Genomic DNA, 22,678 nt, shown 5'->3' on the forward strand with positions numbered 1-22,678 from the left:
GGCTGTGTACAAACGAAGGGGTTGCTTGAGATAACTTGACCGATAATGTGTGAGTAAGTGAGTAAAGAATGCTGCTTTTATAGCCGCGTCAGCTATTTTGCAACTATTCGCGGCTAGAAAAACAAATATTTTCTCATGAAAGCGAATACAATGAAGATTGCCACTAAATCTAATTCAATGTATATACTAGTATAGTTGGTATATTGCTGTCTACATTGTATGCCTCGCTATATACCTTTTCTAAATCGAAAACAATTGAACGAAGTTGATCATTTACAAAACTAGTTAGTACAAACTATTCTTATCTAACAAGATGGCCAATGGTACTATTCTGAATCCTGAAAGCAAACTGAATGTCAGTTATCAGATTGTTGGATTCCAGATACCAGATGTTAGTCATGCGTTCCATGGTTTAACAGATGCAACTATTCCCTGCATTAGTAATTGACTTACAATGTCATGGTGGAGAGATCAGCTGCACTCCTGTCTGTGTCTGGGATCATTTCTTTGCTGAATATTAGATACTTGTGTGGATAACATTTTACAGAAATGTTCGCGAAGGATATTTGTTTTCATGAGATTAGCTGCTTGGCTCTTCTTGTATATTTTCTTGGAACTGAACCAAATCCAGTTTTAGTTACATTGTTTACAGTTCCAGCAATACTTTGAATAGTTGTTTGTTTGGGTTTTTTAATAGAAGGATACGAAAGTCCCAAAACCTTCAAAGTGCAATTCAACTTACCAGAATATTTAAACGTAGCATTTGTGTGCTTTTAAATTATGACTTAACTTTCGTCCAATCGCCAGCGGCTGAAGGGACGGTATAAATCCATCTAGGGTCCATGCAGGTAGCAAAGGTACTGTAAGTCCCCATGGCCTCTAGTACGGTGATGTACCTTCGGTTGCTGGCGAACTATAGCCCGTTTTTTTAATAATGTATCGTCATCATTTGAAATCCCGTTTTAGAAAAAGATAGTAGTTTTATTTTTGTGATATTCTAGTTGGTTTTACTGTCCTTCGTTGACAGGCTTTTAGTGATTTACGTGTATTTATGATGAAGGTAAAAACTTGTACTAACGATATGGTTGAAATATTGCCGATGTGGCTTTAAATTTTAACTCACTCACTCACCCACCCACCCACCCAAAACCCACTCACTCACTTACTCACTCACTCACTCACTCACCCACCAACTCACTTACCCACTCTAATAGAAAGGAACAAGAAGTTACTAGCCTCTGGAACAATGACTAGAGGCCGGGTTTCACGTTCAGAATAACACAGTCTTGTAATGGTATCTTCCCCATTGACAGTGTCATCTGTATGATAACGTTTGATTTGTTTTGTGAGTTATTATTGTTTTGCGAGTTTTTTTTAGCAGCCATGATTGTATAGTTTTTGTTTCGCCCTCCTGGCTCCCCACACACCATGGATCGTCAACAAGGACGATGCCAAATGCCTGTGAAGCGGCTGCTCTACAAAAGTGCTGGGCCCCGTTCCGCAAAGCTCTCGTAGCGCTACGACTATCGATAGTCAACGTTACAGTATAGGAAGTACGAATGCTACGAGAAACGTTACGAGATCTTAGGCTTACGAGAGGTTTGTGAAAAGGGGCCCTGGCCAATAACTGGTCATGCCGGGACGACTGGTCAAACCATTCGTCTACAGGGCATGGCATGGCCCGAATCCATGTGTCAGCTACAGTTTGTCAATGATCATACTTTTATGGATAAGATCTGCAGTATACTGACCATCTACCAAACCACTCTTGAACTTAACGGTGTAAACTCCTACTGAAGGCATTAAAAATAAGTGCCATAATTAATACAATCACAAGCGTGAGATAATCAGTGAAGAGGCAGTAAAATCTTTCATTTGTTTTTGTTAGCTATTTCTCAGCCATTGCCTGTGATGTACAAATATTTACCTGGTATTATTACTGACATTCTCCTGTTGGTGTGTTGTTTGTTTGTCACACTAATAGATAGGACAAATAATACCTCTCCCGTTGTTTCTCTTCATATAGTATTAAATTCAACAGTTTAGTTAAAATATGTTCTTGCCCATATTTTCAAAATTTGAAAACTTTATGAGTTTGACGGAGTTTAAAAACTTCATTAGAGATAAGTCAAGATCAATCTTCTCTAATTGTGAAGAAATCTGTTCAGTCTAATTGATGCTCGCCTTTCTGTAGTAATAGAGTTTGATTTCTGAGAATTTTCATTGTATGCAAAAAAGGTTTGAATTATTCTTGTCTATGTGAGAACATGTGTTTTGTTTTCCGCTACAATTATGCTTTTTCTAATACAAATATGACAGCACTATTTCAGTGAGAGCGACGTTTCGGTGTAGGTTCTAACATCGTTATCAAGCAAGTGTCATCTATATTGTTATCCTTCTTAAAGAGTGAGTGATTTATATTAACGCCGCTTTTAGCAATTTTCAAGCAATATCACGGCGGGGGACACCAGAAATGGGCTTCACACATTGTTACTCATGTGGGGATCGAACCTTGGTCTTGGACGTGACGATCAAACGCTTTAACCACTAGGCTAAAACCCCCACCCCCCACACACACATGGCGCGCCCACCGGCGAGCTGGCTAAGACCCCAGGTTATTGTTCCAGCGAGCTTGGGGTGTCGGGATCGAGTCCACCTGTGACCGGGTGTAAAAACCTTGGAGTCAACTTTGTATGCCGACTCTTTCAGTGTTGTCACAACCCACAGTGTACAGTACAGTGAACTTGGACAAAGTACTGTGACTATGTGTCCCAGTCCACCCAGCACCCAATGGGTACCTCGTTAGGATGAGAAAGCCACAATAACTCGGTGCGCCTAGTGGCTGCAAGAGTTGTATACTCCCCATGGAGTTGAGATTGATAAAACGATGTGCGGTTGAGATTGACATCCAATGATCGAATACCAGCGCCTTGAGCGTGCACTAGTTGCGTGGGTATGTGCGCTATATAAATATCCTATTATATAATAATAATATTTACAGGAGCATGAAAAAGAAACAGAAACACCCGAACATGTCTCATGATGTGTAGTATGCTTAGATCTACAGAAAAAGCTTTCGACAGACATAATTAGATTACATCGTCTTGACATTCATTTATTATTTAGTTTTGTTCAAAACTGTAGAGGAAAGCTGCTAAAGAACATGGTTGTAGTTCATCAAATCAATCTAAATGCAGAAACTGTCAGAGAAGCAGTCAGTGAGTGAGTGCGTTTAGCTTTACGCCGCTTTTAGCGATATTCCACCAGGGACACCAGAATTTGGCTTCACACAATGTACCCATGTGGGGAGTCGAATCCAGGTCTTTAACCACTGGGCTACCCCAGAGCCACTCAGAGAAGCATGACACTATTCCAGTTGTGAGACACACTCAACAAGCACATCAGGACGACCAGGAGATCATGTGCGTCGGCCCATGTTACCTCACAGTGAGTTAATATATAAAACCACGTGTCATTATATCTACCTGAATTTTAAATGCTGAATAATAGTTTATTTTGTGGCTAAACCTACGACAATTGCCAGTAACTAGTGATAGGTGTAAATATGACTGGGGAACCGTGTAGTTGGTTGAAGAACCGTAATACCGTGGTCTCTCTTATGGTGTCCTTGCATATGTGGCTGGCGAGCTCTAGCCCCGTTTTTATCTATCGGTGCCAAATGCTCAGGTTTTATGTTCTATAACTAAAACCTTTTAAACTAAACATGAGATATAATGCTAGTTGCTTTATCTGTCCATCGATGACAGTCTTTAAAGTGACCATACAAAAGTACAAATGTTTAACTTTATCAAGTCACAATATGGCTGAAATACTTCCGACGTGACTTAAATCAAACTCACTCACTCACAGTTAATGAATGTACAAACTGTCACGTTAGTTAATGGTTGTGCCAGTGACCTTGATGGATCTCGGCCATCCTCATCACAATGCGAAAATGTTCGTCCAGTCTTTGGGACAGAAGGGCGGTGAGGTAGCCTAGTGGTTACAGCGTTGGCACGTCACGCTGAAGACCCGGGTTCCATCCCCACGTGGTTAGAGTGGGTGAAGCCCATTTCTGGTGTTCCCCGCCTTGATATTGCTGGAACATTGCTAAAAGCGGCGTATAACCAAACTCACTCACTCACTCATTGGAACAAGCTTGATAATGGCCACAATATTTGAAGATTGAACAATATATGCCATATGCGTTTGTCCAGGCTAGTTTGTACTGGGTTAATGAAACTAACTAACTTTAGTAAATGACTGTGCCAATGGAACTTGATCGACATCTCTACACCCTCGCCGCAATGCGGATGTGTTCTCTTAGGATGTTAGCTTGGTGTCAGTGTCGTCTTCGTCATGTTTTTTGTTTCTATGTTTTCCCTTTTTCCAGCGTTTGACTACAAAGATGGTGATGATGATGGTAACAGGTGCGATGACAATGACAACCACAGCAAATATGATCCCGAGTATCATACGTGGTTGAGAGCTATCTGTATCTTGTCCGTCTGTTGTTGGATGACCTGTGAGCTGTGGAGGTGTTGTCATGATGTTAGCCTGTTTACCTGCAGGACAGTAATAGGAAACAATGATCCACGACTCACTTAATGTAAAGGCGACATAGAGGCTTAGAAACACATGCGTTATTTGAAATGGTTAGTGTAAGAAGGAACTATGCATAATTAACGGACCCAAGAGGATCCGTTTGGTCACTACTTCACAGTTGTTGGTAGTCTTCCAGCCACTTGGGCCCTTTAGAATTGTTCTTCAGTAACCCATGCTTGTCGTAAGAGGCGACTAATTGGTTGATACATGTCATCGTATCCCAATTGCGTAGAACGATGCCCATGCTGTTGATCACTAGATTGTCTGGTTCAGCCGCGATTATTTACAGACCGCCGCCATATAGCTGGAATGTTGCTGAGTGCGACGTAGAACATGTTACTGCTAGTGGAAGGAGCAACTGCACATGGGTGTAGGAAGGGTGCATTATGAAACTAATACAATACTAGCAAAGTTTCAGATGTTCTTGCCCTGTGGTGTTGGTGGGGTAGTATTGCGGTTGAAACGTTCGCTCGTCACACTGAAGATCCGTGTTCGATTCCCCACATGGGTACATTGTGTGAAGTCCATTTCTGGTGACACCCATTGTGATAATGCTGGAATATTGCTAAAGCATAGTAAAACCTCACTCACTCACTCACTCTCACTCACTCACTCACCTGCTCACCCACCTACCCACTCACTCACTTACTCACTCGGGGCGGCGTGGTAGCCTAGTGTTTAAAGCGTTCGCCCGTCACGCCGAAGAGCCGGTTCGCTTCCCCACATGGGTACAATGTATGAAGTCCATTTCTCGTGATATTGCTGGAATACTGATAAAAGCGGCGTAAAACTAAACTCACTCACTCACACTCCCTCACTCACCTATCCACTCACTGACTCACTGAGACAATTTGTTCTTACCGAGAACCAGCCGCTTTATCCCCTCACAGAGTAGGTTCCAACTGCTGCCACTACAATTGTAGATCAAACTGACCTCCCCGGCGTGTGAGCTTGTTACGTTGAACACTTTGGTAAGTGTTCCATCTTCGATATCGGTATCCGTGGTGATAACAGAGCTGATGTTCCCTGTCCTCAACTGAAGCAGCAAAGACTGAGGGCAGTCGCTTCTCGAAAGGTTCACCGTCAGTGTTAGGGTATCCCCTTCACTGAGTAGGCTGGCGTTCTTGTCACTTGTTATGTAACACGTTGGTCCTTCTGAAAAATAATATACACCGGACATGATGAACAATGATGAACAGCATCCCCTTCACTGAGTAACCTGGCGTTCTTGTCACTTGTTATGTAACACGTTGGTCCTTCTGAAAAACAATGTCGGTTTAGAGAGAGTCAATTTACACTAAAACCTGATATTATATAGGAGCAAATTCGGTCGGTTCTCAGGGGATGTCAGAATAGAGGGAGGTTGGTTTAGAAGGAGTCCACTGTAATACTTGTGCAGCTTCTCTTGCGAAAACAATAATGTACCTGTACCAGGGTTATGCTTACATTGAGACGTTAACACAAAGTGCAACTGTTCATACCTACCGGAAACAGACACGTGACAAGTCTCCTGGTGGGGAGCATCTGCATCAGCCCCACATTTCCAATCACCTTCGTTCGACTGTAGCGTCCTATGTATAGTGAGAACACTGCAGGTTGGGTTGATGACTGATGCATTGAAGTTACTATATGGTATACAATACCCTTCTGTCAGGCTACACGATGCTGCAGGAGCTCCACCTGGTGTTGTGTAGGAGTGGGCATTGGAACTAATACAACAAGTCAGATCCACCGACGAGTTCAATAGAGCCATTTCCGGACATTGAAAACTGGGTGTACCTTTGTGAAAGTATTCCTGAATTAGGTACATTATTATTTGACACTATATTATCCTGACGACGTACATGCTGCGGTGGGGTAGCCTAGTGGTTAAAGTGGTTGCTCGTCACGTCGAAGACGCGGGCTAGATTCCCCATATGGGTACAATTTGTGAAGCCCATTTCTGGTGATGGTATGCCCAGCTGTGATATTGCTGGAATAGTGCTAAAAGAGTCGTAAAACTAGACACACTCACTTAAATAACTGGGCGGTGGGATAGCCTAGTGGTTAAAACTTCCGCTCGTCACACTGAAGACCCGGGTTCGATTCCCCAAATGGGTACAATGTATGAAGCCCATTTCTGTTTCTCCCTGCTGCGATATTGCTGTAATATTGCTAAAATCTCACTCATCTTTGAATAACTTCATATTATACAAGGGGCGATTGGGTAGCCTAGTGGTTAAAGCGTTGGCTCGTCACGCCGAAGACCCGGGTTCGAATCCCCACAAGGGTACAATGTGTGAAGCCCATTTCTGGTGTTCCCCGCCGTGATGTTGCTTGAATATTGCTAAAAGCGGCGTAGAACCAAACTCAGTCAGTCAGTCATATTATACAAAGCCGGATGTATGATAAATGAAGGGGTAGGGAATATATAATTATATGAATATATATCGAGAAATGAAATATAACCTACAGGAAACGGTTGTCATCCAAAGGAAAATCAACATGATAGGTTGCAGGTTTCCGACACCCAGGCTCCTCCTCTGAAGGACTGACATCTGTAAACACATTGATGGAGATCTGTATGGTACACACTTGAAAAAATGAAGTGATCGTGGAATATGATCCATACATTATGTGCTCGTGCTTGCAGTTGTAAAGCGGTTGTTAAGTTGTCAGTTTGTATTAAATTCTTTAATCATGTATATTTGCTTCTTCCACTAAACATTTCAAGTAGCACGTGTTTCCCAGCTGCTATATCGTAATTATATTTCATAGCGGGTAGTGGGTCTTTGTTTCCTATTACTGTCCTAAAAATAATAGTGAATTAGGCTTCTAGAATTATATATGACAACGGTCTGTAAATAATCGAGTCTGGACCAGACAATCAAGTGATCAACATCATGAGCATCGTTCTACACAATTGGGATACGATGACATGTATCAACCAAGTCAGCGATCCTGACCACCCGATCCCGTTAGTCGCCTGTTACGACAAGCATGGGTTGCTGAAGAACAATTCTAATCCGCCTCTTCAAGGGCCCAAGTGGCTGGAAAACTACCACCAACTGACCTGACGGATCCGGATCTTCTCGGGTCTGTTAATTATGCATAGTTTCATCATCCACTAAACATTTCAAATATCGCAGGTGTTTATAGGCCTTTATGTCGCCGTAACATTAAGTGAGTAGTGGATCAGTGTTTCCTATTACTGTTCTGCAGGTAAACAGGTTAACATCATGACAACAGCCACACAGCTCACATGCCATCCGACAACAGATGGGCTGGAGACAGAGATCTCTCGATGTGGTTTTGAACTTTGTATAATTCCTATTGTTGTTGTCGTCATTGTCATCATAGCCTTCATCATCTTCATCATCAAATTTGAATTCAAAGGCAGGGGAAAGGAGGAAACACATAGAAACAAAGAAAACAAAGATGACTCTGAAGCAAACACCCGAAGAGAACACAACCACATTGTGACGAGGATCAAGACAATCCAGTGATTAACATCGTTCGAGAAGTTTCTGGATGGATCTGCTTCTAGGATGATGGAGCATGAAACTCGACCTGACCACTCATCATCTGACCAAGCCTGTGTGAGCCTGTGTGAAATCATCGGCTTCCTAACGCCACTGACACAATGTAGGTTTGAAGAAAGGAAGCTGTGCTCTCTCAAGACACCAAGCAGTGTATTTAATAATAATAATAATAATATCCAGGGCGTCATGGCAAATGATGCTCTCAAACTTCTCTGGAATAGGCCCATATACAGCCTCAGAAGAATTCCTGCCAACAAACCTGATCTTGTCCTTTTTGATAAAACCAATGAGTTTATTTATATCATTGAATTTTCTGTCCCTTTTGACACCAGTGTGATTGGCAAGATTCAGGAAAATCATGATAAATATGCGGACCTCGCCTTTGAAATGTCTCGCTTGCATCCCAAGTACACTGTCGCCAGGCTCCCCATTGTTCTCGGTGCCCTTGGTTTGGTACCTCCTGATCTCTTGGCGCAGATCAGGAGAGTGCCCAGATTCTCTACCTGGGAGTACAGCCCTTCTGACACTCTGGGTAATGCAGAATGCTGCAGTGTTGGGGAGCCTTCATATTCTCCAGAAAGTTCTTGGTGGGTTCAACTAGGCAGCGTTTCATGGGAGAAGTCCCATTCGCTGTCTGGGCTGCGTGTAGAAGGGGCAAGGGCCCTGAGCTGATGATGAGCCTTACCAGCCTGACTGTGCCAGGATCACCCGAACCCTCTCTGCTGCATACTATCTTTAATCTGTAAAACATAATATAATAATAATATAGCGCTGAGTTCCAGCTAGGGTGCTCACAGGAACTTCACATAGTCTCGTAATATCAGTTTCTGGTACCAGCACACATCCTTCTTGGCGGCGGAAAGCCTTACAGAGGCTGCAGTAAGAGGAAGTTTGTTCAAGAGAGTGGGGAATGCACAAGGAGATATTTATCCCGTGATCTCAAAAGCCTGGATGGAGCATGTTTGGTCAGAAGTGACAAGAGGTATTTGAGGGAGTGGTCATTCTCCAGAATCGTGTAGGCGATGGTCAGCAGGTTGAAGATGATTTGCTTGGGAACAGGGAGCCAGTGCAGCTGTTGGAGAACTGGTGTTATATGCTGCGTCTTTGGGCATTATATTTGGAAAATTTGTGAGTCCATTTATTTCGTTTGTAATTGCTCTTCTAGATTATTTTACCTAATGCATTGCCTGGTTATGCCTATGCCATTTATATCTAATTTTTCTTAGGTTGTCGGCCGATACGGGGGCATCGGTGGATTTCACCGATGTTACGGCGTACGGCAGATGTTTTGCCCACATCTGTGTCACATCGGTGCAGTAGTCACAAAACCAAGGATGACTGGAAGATACCCTTCCAGTCCTTGACAGGTGCCTGGCAGGATATCTGAAGTATTCAGGAAACATGGAAGGCTCAAATCGTCAAGTGACTGACAGGTCATCTGGCTGGAATCAGCCGGTCATCCCCTGATACCCGGACGGGATCCGTCCGATGTAAACCAAATCCTTCGTTTCCCGAGCAGCCGCAGGTCGATTAACATTGCCCGGTTCCCGCTTGCTAGAAATGGAGCCCGCTCAGTGCCCGGTGAATCAAAGTTGGTGTTTGACTGCAAGACATGTCTTTAAATCCATTTTAAGTCATTTCAGTAGGCATAAAGTGCAAAGGGAGCTGTTGCGTGTCTCATGTTGGTAGAGGAGTTGGTGGAGGAGGTGCCAGACCCCATGGGAGAGAGGGAGGATGTGGAGGATGCGGCAAGAATGATACCAGTTCGGTGCCTGTTCGATGTTTGCCCAGACTATGGTTGGTCACCTTCCGACTTAGTTTAATCATACAGTCTACGAAAGGAAACAATCACAATCTGAGTATTGATCGATTCCCGGCAGACAACCTTTCTGTTATCCTCCGGTGACCATACCACACCAGCGCACTGAAACACCCGTACGACTGGCTGGCGGTTAGGCAGGTGCCTGTAGGGTCACTGTTGGGTTGCTGGCAGATGTGCCACAGATCCGTTACCAATGGAAGTATGGACCAACGGTCGCCGTGAGAAAGTATTATTTTCTTACGATTTGTTCACGATGTATCAGCATTGTCTTTCCGATCTCAAACACAAAGCCGATGCCCACGGGTGATCGTCCAGCTCTCCGTCTCTACCGGGCATCGTATCATGGCAAAAGTGGATATGTGACCTCTATAGGCATTATCAGGCTCGCTGACTTGGTTGACACATGACTTGTCATCGTAGCAGTTTGCGTAGATCGAGGCTCATGCTTTTGATCACTGGATTTTCTGTTGCAGATTCAATTATTTACAAACCACCAAAATAAAACTGGAATACTGCTGAGTGCGGCGTTAGGCAACAGACTGACATTGGTACACTTTAAACTATGGTTCCGAATTGCTGGAATATTGCTAAAAGCGGCATAAAACTGAATTCACCACCTCACTCTTATAAGCTCACCGACATCCGCTAACATGTAGTAAAAAACACAGTAGATTTGACTGCTCAGGTCGGTAGACAATATTCGGCGACAATATTCGGGTCACTTCCTCGTGATAACGTTTTCATTGACATATGATTGTTGTCCAACATGAATGCAATGGCAGGACAAAGAGTTGTACAACATGTATCAAACATTCCCGAAAACACTGGTTGTAAGGAAAATGCCTGTATCTGTCCTATATACTGCAAACTGGTTTTACTCAGTGGTCACGAAAAGCCTCCTGTTTAATACGTTATACGTGTATTTAATGTGCGCTTCACTTGAAGCACAAGTGGTAATTATAATGAGTGAATGAGTGAGTATGGTTTTGTACCGCTTTTAGCAATATTCCAGCAATATCACGGCGGGGGACACCAGAAATGGTGTTCACACGTTGTACCCAGTTGGGAATGGGCCCTTGGCTTCGGGATGACGAGCGGACGCTTTAACCACGGGGCTACCCCACCGCCTCTGTGATTATAACAAGGATGAAGCAGTAAAGTTAGTAACAGAACATGTATTGCCAATGGTGGTGGGTTTGTCTTACACACAAGTTTTTCAGTTTGATCAATGCTTGTTTGGTTTTTGAAGTAGGATATTCCGACCCATTTAACTTTTAGCTACTTTGGTGAAACCTGCGAAGAAGGGAATTGGGCTGACAGATCTGATAAAGTAATATGGGAGAAGCTAGCATAGTAGTAGAAAAGATAGCTGTAGTGGTAGCAGAAGAGTGAGTGAGTGAGTGAGTGAGAGTGAAGATTTTAAGTCACATCGGCAACATTTGAGCCATATCGTGACTAAAAATGTTTGCATGCACAATACATTTCAGTTGTGAAATAATCAGTCATCGAAGGATTGTAAAATAACTAAAGTATCAAATATGGTGTCTACAACTAGAATGTAAATCTAAAACTATTTTACTTACGGAGACAGGACAATATGAAAAAACAGGCTGTAGGTGGCCAAGAACAGGAGGTAGATCACCATACTAGGGACCATGGGGATTAACAGTGCTTTTGCTACCCGATGGCGATTGTAGGAAATTTATCCGAAATTTAAAATAACAAAAACACTACGTTTAAAAAATCTGGTGCGTTTAAATTTCCTTTGAAAGTTTTTGTCCCCGCAACGCGTTTTGTGGGGGGTATTAAAATGCACTCCGTCCGTCAGTGCGTGCGTGCGTCCGTGCGTCTGTGCACATTTGTCTTTTCCGGAGCTGAACTCTAAAACCGTTCAATATTTCTTCACAAAACTTGGCACATAGATAGGTCTGGTGATGAACTGGAGCCTTTTGGTAGTTTTGAATTTCTGATTATTATATTTGTCTCGTTTCCATGGCAACAAGTTTGCCTTTGACTGAAATTGGTGTTGGTGCACTTTTCTGGAGCAGAACTTGAAAACCGTTCAATATTTCTTTACCAAACATCTCATATAGATAGGACTGGTGATGAACTGGTGCCTTTTTGTAGTTTTGGATTTGTAAATAAAATATTGTTTGTGTTTCCATGGCAACAAAATTGACTTTGACTGAAATTGGTGGTAGTGCTCCTTTCTGGAGCAGAACTTTAAAACCGGTCAATATTTCTTCACCAAACTTGGCACAGGTAGGCCTTGTGGTGAACTGTGCCTTTTGGTAGTTTGGATTTCTGATTATAATATTTGTTTTGCGGTTCCATGGCAACAAGTTTGACTTTGACTGAAAATGGTGTTGGTGCTCTTTTCTGGAGCAGAAATTCAAAACCTTTCAATATTTCTTTACCAAACTTCTTACATAGATAGATCTGGCGATGAACTGGTTTGGATTTCTGATTATAATATTTCTTGGCGTTTCCATGGCAACAAGTTTGACTTTGATTTCTTCCCCAAACTTGGCACATAGATAGGTTTGGTGGTGAAATGGTGCCTTTTGGTAGTTTTGGATTTCTGAATGAAATATTTTTTGCGTTTCCATGGCAACAAGTTTGGATTCGACTGAATTGGTGGTAGTGCTCCTTTCTGGAGCAGAACTTGAACACCTTTTAATACTCTCCTTTCACTCTGCCATATACATACCAAAACATTTGACATAATCATAACTAGTAGACATACTCATGAAGAGTATTTTGCCCTTGCGGGGGATATTGATGACTTTGTCTTCTTGTTGGACTTACGTACCCTCTCAGGAAGACAATAATTTTACGATAATCTTCACTTTTAGGAGTGAAAGAAGCAGTAGTAGTAATGGTCGTAGTCGTAGTCGTAGTAGTAGCAGCAGCAGTAGTAGGTAGTAATGGAGGTAGTCGTAGTAGTGGAGGTAGTCATAGTAGCAGTAGTAGTAGTAGTAGTAGTCGTGGTTGTGGTGATAGTCGTAGTAGTGATTGAAGTAGTAGTTGTACTTAGAAGCAGAACTATTATTTTACTAGAAATACTAGGAGAACGAGGAGGAGGACATAAGACGAGGAAGAAGTAACCTAGCCGACAATGAAGCAACATTGAAACAGAAAAATTAAAAGGGCATTTACTGCGTGTTGTTTTACGTTGCAGACAGCGTTATCCCAGAGGTGTGTAGAAACGTAGAAAAAATATATTATATGGTTAAAACATGTCTTTTTTGTCACTCAATTCTGTTTTGAATAGCTATGTACATTTGTATATTTTACCTTTGTACAGATGTGAGACATTAATAAACTTGTGTCTGTCTGTCTGTCTGTCTGTCGTCGTCTGTCTGTCTGTCTGTATGTCTGTCCCCGCAACCGGAGTTGTTGAACCATGTTTATGTCTGCCACCAAACAACAACGAGCTAAAACTACCCCGAGGTATCATACTTGACACAACGAGCTGAAAAAGATTGATGATGTCATGTGACTATGATGTCACGGTAACATTGCAACCGGAGACGTCATAGGATTCAAAAGCGTTGAGGTGCAATTTCGATATATGCGATATTGAATGCTAAACAGACAGACCACACAACAGACATACACCTTCACCTGTCTGTACTTTGCATCAGGTTGGTTGGTTTGTTGTTTGACGCCGCACTCAGCAACATTCCAGCCATACGGCGGTGGTCTGTAAACAATCGAGTCTGGACCAGACTGAGCATCGATCTACGTGATTGGGAACATGACATGAGCATCGATCTGACCACCCGATCCCGTTAGGCCTCTTACGATGACATGGGTGTCTAACCCGGATCTTCGCGGGTCATTTTCAATCAGGATTTAGTGTCAAGTCATTAGGAACAACGTTATTGTCAGTAGATGCAGTTGTATGTCCTAAATTAATGCCAGGGGTAAAATATTTCGAAGTAAACGAAATAAATACCTCTATAAGAAGTCACAGGTGGCTCTTTCTATCCAGGTCCTTAAACCAATACACCAGCAAACTTCAGGTAAAGGTGCAACTGCTGCACTGCATATGTGATCGATTTTCTAATGCATATCCTGGTGAGCATATACTTCCTCTTTTTAGATTTGTATGTTATCGATTGACGTAGCTGATAACCATCTGACTACATGCGTCGGTTATCTGACATCTAACCTCAGCAATATTTCAGCTACATGGCGACAGTCTGAACCAGACGACCCAGTGATCAACAGCATGAGCATCAATCTACGCAATTGGGATACATGATATGTGTGAACCAAGTCAGCGAGCCTTACCACCCGATTCGTTAGTAGCCTTGCTGAAGTTGCATTGGATTGCTGAAGACCAATTCTAACTTGGAAGTTCATGGGTCATGAGGTTAGGTGACTATATCGACGTAAATGTCATCATAACCTTTCTTGGGTTTTATAGCACTGTCCGTTTACTGAGTCTACTGAATATCCCACTCAGGTGAGCGAGTTTAGGTTTACGCCTCTTTTAGCAATATTCCAGCAAATATCACGGCTCGGTGATAATAATCATAGCATAAAGCATAATAATCCGTTGCGTGGGCGATATTTGCAAGATTGAGTGAGTGAGTGAGTATGGTTTTACGCCGCTTTTAGCAATATCATTGCTGGGTACGCCAGAAATGGGCTTCACACATTGTACCCATGTGGAGAATCGAACCCTGGCCTTCGGTGTGACCACTGGGCTACCCCACCCCCTCAGAATGTGAGGTACGTGACATCTAATCACACGTACCCATATTGAAACGGCAGAAATGGATAAGCTTGAGTTCAGAGCAGTCATACAGTTTATGGTCCTCAAGGACCACCCGGTGAAGCACATTGGAGAGCGATTGACAGCAGTACGAGTCACATAGAGTACTCGCGTGACCGGAAACTAGCGACATGTGCATGTCAGTATTACGTTTATGTGAATTATATAAATCATTTTGCGATATCATAGAGTTATTTTTATCATGCACATATCAGAAGTATTTTAGACTCAAATCGTTTTGATATCCCCTCGTAAGTAGGTTGATAATATCGCCTTGTTAATATCGCCTGTTAATAGTTTTACGCCACTTTTAGCAATACTCCAGCACTATCTCGGCGGGGTACACCAGAAATGGTCTTCACACATTGTACCAATGTGAGGAATCGACCCCGCGTCTTCGGCGTGACGAGCGAACGCTTTAACCACTAGACTACCCCACCACCCATTTGTCCACAATGAACATTTACTGCGCAATATATTTACGAAAAAATAGTATATAGTTATGAGGAAGTTATTTTCCTTCACCTTACAAACCAACACCCACAAATGTATTCAACTGATATGTGTATTGAGGCAGTTTGACACCGAGAATTTGTTTTTTTCCTTCACATAATGTAACAAGGGTTCTGATTCAATACATAATTTCGAAGTAAAGTATTCAAGGCTTTTCATCCCCGGTATAAAGTCCTATTAGAGTCTCCAGTCACAACACAACGGTGGACAAAACGAGTGGAATATACATTAAACTACATTTACGAACCAATTACAACGAGGTCACGGATACAGCGGACTGGAGCCCTATCTTTAACTGACTGAGTTTTGTTTTACGCCGCTTTTAGCAATATTCCAGCAATATCACGGCGGGGAACACCAGAAATGAGCTTCACACATTGTACTCATGTAGTGATTCGAGCCCGGGTCTTTGGCGTGACGAGCCAACGCTTTAAACACTAGGCTACCTCACAGCCCATTCGTCCACAACGAACGTGTATCCGCCCCCTTATCTTTACAGCGTTCGTAGCTATACGTGATGCGTAAGTCAGTAATGTAGTATAGAACTACAATATGACGTAACGTTACGACCTTGGTTATATTTTGTCACGACCAGTTGCTGCATATGTTTAAATGCATGTAACAAATTACGGTTATGACGAACTACAGGGGCGGTGGTGTAGCGTAGTGGATAAAGCGTTCGCTCGCCACGCAGTTGACACGGGTTCGATTTCCCACATTGGTACAATGTGTGAAGCCCAATTCTGGTTATCCCGCCGTGATATTGCTGGAATATTGCTAAAAGGAACGTAACTCCAATGTCACTCACTCAATATCCACATCCACTGCAATTAAGGGTCTCTTTGAGTTCGTCTTAATGGTTCCTCGTAATCCATATAATCTAGAGATTAGGCATACATGTTTGGCCTTTCTACATGGCTTCAATGTATCTGCTATAGTGCACTTCTCACATAAACTCTCTCTCATAACCTTATGCTTAATTTAACCTTAGTATCACGGTAATGTTGCTAGTTGCTCCTAATGATAGTCTTAAAACATCATGCGACCGTGAAGGTCCGGGTTAGAATGAACCTTCACTAACCCATGCTGATCGTAAGAGGCGACTAACGGGATCGGGTGGTCAGACTCGCGGCTTGGTTGACACATGTCATCGGTTCCCCATTGCGCAGAATAATGTTCTTGTAAGAAACTCACCGATCATCAGTCGTTCACAGTCGTCCCCAATAAAGCCATCGAAGCATTTACATCGATATGTATCCTTGTCATTGTCTTCGACATTTGTGCAGCGTTTGCGCATCTTAACACACAGAACACATGAGTCTGGTGACAGTTACTTATTTTGCTACTCGGTTGTCAAATATGATTCTGGGTTCGAATCCCGGTTCACCCGAATTGTATCTGTAAGGGTGTGAGCACCTACCTTTGCTCTTGGTTTTCACCAAATTAAACCATTCTACATTCATTGTTGTTTCACACGCTGGTGTAGCTTTCCACTTACATTATAATGTTTCCAGCCTCCACTGTAGCATTCTCCAGTCTGGAACAACTCCTCGTATGTCCGGCATAGAGGTCCAGAGACACTGCAAGCCACACAAGCCGGGTCTTCTGAACATATCCTCGCAAACCACGTCTTTGTACGTACCGTGTACACTGCTCTAGTGACTAGTGGTGTTTGAAAAGCTAAACATTCGGAATATTGAACAAAGGCAGCCATACTGGGTGATGAGTTGCCCAAAACACTTTCACGTTCTACCATGAACAGATTCAGGACGATACCAACTAGCACTGAATTAGCCATGGTGTTTGCTGTACGGTGGACGAAGGAGTGAGATAAAGTATGGGCATCACATAACGATAATGCCTCAACTGATTTTACTAAGAAGTCAGTTAATGCTATAAGTGCTACTGAAATCAATGTTCTTGCACCCAACACAAGCTTCTATTTCAGTTGATCTTTAACTACATTTTATCACTTTGTTTTACAAATTCCAAGTACCAAGAAAAATATAATGAAGCTTATAGAAAACTGATGAAACACAATGGACGGATTTATAATATGTTATTGCAATCTCTTGGTTTTTCACGTTCAAGTGTTGGTAGATTTGCAAAGGGATTTTCTTTACAAACAACAGGAAAATGTCGCTATTTCTCTTTAGTCTAGATGTTCATTGCCAAAACTATTTTCATGTGATACTTACAAACATGATTCGCTTTTCACAGTTCCTCGAACGATATTTCTGTCAACAACGTATGTTATGACTTACCATCACATGAACTAAGATAATATTTGTAAACCAACATTCATTTGATGGTTTCTTGGGCGGCCTATTTGCATTGGTGTGCTTTATATGCTATTCGATATTCGGATCGATGGGAGTGAGGGAGTGTGAGGAATTGTGAAGAGTAGCTGGGGTTCAGGGTGTTGTTCAAAACAACAAGCACTCAGTTCTATCTCCATTTTCTATTTTTGAGTTTTAGTTTTATTTGATACAAGAACTTGTTCTGTCCGCTAGTTTCTGTGCAAGGTGAGAGTGTACCTTTGTTTTTCATTTTCTTCGCATCTTGTACATGTTTTTTCAAATAGGGATAAATTCTACAATTCGGGAAAAACGGATTCTGACACAAGTATTAACAATGCGTTCATGAAACTGAAGAATATTTGATTCGAAATGGTCAAAATGTAATCAAAATCAGGTATCCAGAACCCAGAATTAACATCCACACAAATTACCACAAATACTTCCTTATTATACTCTCGATCCAGCGATACTCGATACATAAACGCATGTAACAACTGCCAATACCCCAAGTACTTTATAGGTTCGATGTCGGAATAAAGTGTCACATTTATGTCAGTCTCTGGCACACTTCACACATACTCTGTGACAACAGTGCTCAAACATTATGAATTCATTTACAGACTAAATACAGTTCTATACAACATACTCTTGCCACGCTCACCACGGAGGGCCACTCTTCAGCTGACACCGGCGGTATTCAGCCATGCTTCAGCGGACTTGAGAGTGTTGCCGTTGGCACTGGTTCTGCCAATGGGCTTATGTTCTTCGGGTTCACGAGGTTAATGTTGAACAATGTAACACATCGTGACTGTCCACTCTGGTCACGTCCAATTTGGGAACAGCACACACACTGTGAACTACTATTTAGGCAGCCTTGGACAGAGACGAGAGTAATGGTGTTCGGTAGCTATATATTTCAAATGACCTTAATAATTCAATGCTGAAAATTATTCATGTTCGGTAACCTAGAACTCACTCACCTAACTTGGAGGTTACTCGTATTTTGACATCACTTCCACAACTTTTGACATTTTTAATTGTCTTCAGCCACTGCAGACAGAGCCTTATTGAACACGAACGGCTGCTTTTGAGATTTTGATCAAGAGTCAGTGTGATGCTCTTTGATGTTGTCGAAGAAAAATGTTGATTTTTGTCTATAGTCAAAACGTTTGGTGACAAAACGCTACATAGAACAAGGAACGAACGTTTCATCACGTTTGTTGTGATAGTTGCATATAAAGATGAAAAATTAGATGTTTTCACAATATTGAAGCTGGTTTGGGTTTAACATACAGGTCTCATATGTTGCGTTATCTGATGTCACTGGGGCAGGGACAGGTTGTTTATACATTCTGATTCCTGTTCTGTTTTGCCCAATGTTTTGTATATAATTTGAGAGGGTTATTTATAATAATAAATTATCTATGATCCAAATTGCTTGGAGGCTTGTTCCGATGTTTTCGTCCTTGTGCAATCGCTTTACTCTCATAGGAGTAAATATGATATTGACCCAACTCTAAGTATGTGAACAATATAGTGAATATATTATTGCTGCTAGGATCAATGACTGACAATATAATGAGCAAAACGTAGATTACGCACAATAGGAATGATCACTGGGTATTGATTTTGTCCGCGCCTGGCAACTAAGACAGTACTGATGACATGTTAGTTATGTGATAAAACAGTAAATAATATACTTTATTGTTACAAGGTCCGACGCATGGTGCCAAAACATGTAAGTCAACAGCAGAATATTAACAGTTTGCTTTCAAATGGAGACACGTCAACAAACACATCGATCTATTGACAAGATAGTTCCTGGATTGCTAAACCATAGAAATACCCGTTTTCAATTCAGTAATGTTTCCGAACTCAGGAATCAACAATTCATGATTAGGGTTTAAAGATCCACTCGATATATTGCAAATGTTTGTATTTGTGCATAATGATATCGATTTCAACTGATGAGGCGGAATGAGTAGTCAAGTTAAGTAACGTAGCAAATATCCAATATCATCCCACATTATCTTAGTCAGCAGATATATATATATATAATGGGTGCAACACCTTGCCAGTATGTCCGTTAGGAGATATGTTTATAATTTACTTCAGTTGCATGGCGATTAATCTGTAATCACAACCAACCAACATCAAGAACCCTTTTGCGATTAATTCCAATTTCACAACAATCAAGATATGCTCCCCATACCAGTGGAACATATACATTAACATTTGGGAACAGTCATACAACTTATGACAACCTTTCGGTTTTCGAAAGTACATATAGGGTGTTCAGACAAGGCACAACACAACAAACTTACCAACACAACAAAAGAAACAAATATCCCTGTAAACACCAACACTTACCATCCACTGACCTACCTCAGTTATGTATAAAAGTATTGTCCACATATGTTTTTGATATATGCTAGTAGCTTTAATGCGAGACCAAAAGCCACTGACATAAACGTAAATACATTAGGAAACTTCTGGCCTCTATGAATCTACACCATTGAATCTACACCTTTGATACATATGCTCATCGAATATTGCCGTATGCCCTTTTACCATGTATGCTATGACCGCATTTGGAGAGTCTGACATTTCCAGGCATGAATTCAAAAGATGACACTTCAGAAAATGCTTGATCACAGAGTATTTCCAATACACTCCTTTCAATTGTAATAGGCGATGCAATTTTCGAATCTTTTCTAAAAAGTTTACTAGGGTTGGAAATATGAACATTGATTTAGGTGGGGAAACATTTGTAAACTTATCAATTTTGTCGTGCCCTAGAAACGTATATATTATTCCGTTTTTATAGGTTCATATTACCTGTGCCCAAACAAGATGATCCCAGATTTTCCCACTATATAAAATGCTGGGTTCACATTATTTTATCTTAAAAAAATGAAGCCATTAACATCCAGGGTTATATGACCTCATCACGGTGCTACCGATAAGGGTCTGGCTGAGCAAAACATGTTTATGCAAGCTGACACATCTCCATGACGTCAACAACTGAATCACTTCCCTTCAATCTGTTGTCAGTTGTTTAGGCAAATGGGAGAAGGGGGAAAAAAGGGTTCCATACAGGTTTTAAGCCATTAAGCGTTTGCGTAAATGTTAAATTCACGCGGGTTTCATGTTTCGCAAAGAAATATTACCCATTTCCAGTTTATTGTTCTTTTAAGACACGACAACATTGCAATAATGCAGAGGAGTTGTTCTATACATGGTCCGTACATGCAGTAGCGTTGATCACCGGTTTCATTATTCAATTTGTCATGGGTACAATGTATCTTTGCGCAAGTAACTCAAAGTTAAATAGGATATGCTTGTTTTCATATGTAGCTTGCGCATTTTATGCAGCTTATCTGGAGGTCTGTAGAAGGATCAGTGCCTTAATATCTTGTACAAATACCTCCCAACCTTTCCCCGTTTCCACGACCTCACGAATAATTGAAGAATGTGAAGCTGAATGAGACACCACACAAGCACGTCCCAAATACAATGTATGTACAGGGACGCGCACACTTACGTATGCCACCAAACACGTTATAGTAAAGCATTCTGGTGGCCTTTCCACATTCCATAAAATCAAATATAAGTTTGATCATCTTACACTGCAAACATTACAGAATAACAACCATGATTAAATGAAGAGATTAAGACTTAGGTGTGTCACATCTCACCAGTAAAGGGAACAAGTTTCAAGATAACGGGACACCCATCTTCATTTTACTCACTGAAATAAGAAACCATTATCGTGGGAGAACCATACCCGCTACTAGCTGCACGACAGGTGATGCAGAAATACCCAACTCAGACCATTATACTGACTACATAATAATTATAGCACTGTCACGATGGCGGTCCTAGACGGTTGCATGCATATTGAATTTGAACAATACAAACTTAAAATATACTATAATTCTTCATCGCTGTTTTTGCAATGTGTCTTTAGTACAAGCTATGATTTACACACCACAGTGTGTTTAGAAAAGCGATAAAATGCATTCAATGGCCATACATAACATTGAATAGAATTGGCACTTGTGGGTTTCTGCTGACATATGGGTTGATGTGAGCCCATTCTGCCATACCATTGGTATCCGCTACAAACACACGCGAAGGCAAGTCACCAGAAAAAAACCCGGGAACGTATGGTACCAGTAACCAAAGGTTTTATTCATTCGCCACTTGTGTGCTAGTCGCAGAACAATCGATGTATATTGCTTCAAATAGCTTCATCTCAAATAGACTCCACCCATACAAATTCAACAACAAATAAACAATCAAACAATCAAACACACTCATACAAACCGCACACTGTACAAAAAGCCACACAATCTAAGCGCCCTGCGGTGCAGAGCATATGTGGCAAACAAGGTGGGACAAAAAGGATGATGCTGTGAAAAATATATAACTTCTGCCAAGAGACTGCTATGATTTTAGAGATAAATTACCAGTCAGATTTCAGTCAGGCCTTTGGGCAGAAAATGCATCTGTCTTAATATTCCATGATATTTCTACAAAGGAAAAATAACTCTTTAATTAACCTTTTAATATTGTGTAATGTATGTACATTGATTTAATACTGCGGATTCAAATTTGCTGATTGTTGATTTGCGACTTCTCAGTACCATTTATGTCATATTCTTTATATTATACGTGCATATGTTCTCTCTTATTGTGGTATGTGTACACATATGGATAAAAGTATGGTGTATCCCATCAGCAAGCGTAAATCGGGTCCTTAAACTCCTTACACTTCTGTTTGGTCGTGTATAACGCGTTATACATATAGTTTGTCGAAGTGCATTATTAAAGAAACATTAAGATGAGGCAGCATCAATATTTGGTAAGCACCAAAACAATGGAGGGAAGAACTAACAATTCGGTTTCTTAATTGGTTCCAGCACTGAACATTGGTGTATGTGTTTTTTTAGACAACAAAGATCTGGGCCATCAGAAGCTTTCCTTCATCGAACACACGCTGTGGGCTATTATTGATGGATTGTTTATAGTGGGTTATTGTTATAACAATAGTCATCGTTGTAGTCTTTGTTTTCGAAATGGAAATGCATTTATAAAATATGTCGCCTTCATAGTGTGTATACATGTT

At 41.4% G+C, this 22,678-nt stretch overlaps 1 protein-coding gene and 1 long non-coding RNA gene across 2 annotated transcripts; one reads left to right on the forward strand and one right to left on the reverse strand.

The window, feature by feature from the left end:
• Positions 1–975: 975 nt before the first annotated feature.
• On the forward strand, positions 976–3,826 carry LOC124264620. The gene is made up of 3 exons (XR_006895186.1): positions 976–1,070; positions 3,688–3,694; positions 3,814–3,826. It is a non-coding gene; the product is annotated as an uncharacterized LOC124264620 (long non-coding RNA).
• Positions 3,827–4,097: 271 nt separating this feature from the next.
• Positions 4,098–5,830, reverse strand: LOC124264606. The gene is made up of 2 exons (XM_046699352.1): positions 5,467–5,830; positions 4,098–4,565 (listed from the first exon to the last, which is right to left on the reverse strand). The coding sequence occupies exons 1-2, from the start codon at positions 5,783–5,785 to the stop codon at positions 4,324–4,326; spliced, it is 561 nt and encodes a 186-aa protein (XP_046555308.1). The 5' UTR covers positions 5,786–5,830; the 3' UTR covers positions 4,098–4,323.
• Positions 5,831–22,678: the final 16,848 nt, after the last annotated feature.

Source organism: Haliotis rubra, unplaced genomic scaffold (assembly GCF_003918875.1).
Source record: "Haliotis rubra isolate DU_JTF1 unplaced genomic scaffold, ASM391887v1 Scf932, whole genome shotgun sequence".
In the NCBI taxonomy this organism is placed as follows: domain Eukaryota; kingdom Metazoa; phylum Mollusca; class Gastropoda; order Lepetellida; family Haliotidae; genus Haliotis; species Haliotis rubra.

Bases quoted from the DNA above. Each gene is read 5' to 3' on its own strand.
- LOC124264606 (XM_046699352.1), bottom strand. From the start codon at position 5,785: ATGTCCGGTGTATATTATTTTTCAGAAGGACCAACGTGTTACATAACA. The intron at 4,566-5,466 runs GTAAGAACAAAT...ACTGTCCTGCAG, and splicing joins GATAAAGCGGCTGGTTCTCG to GTAAACAGGCTAACATCATG.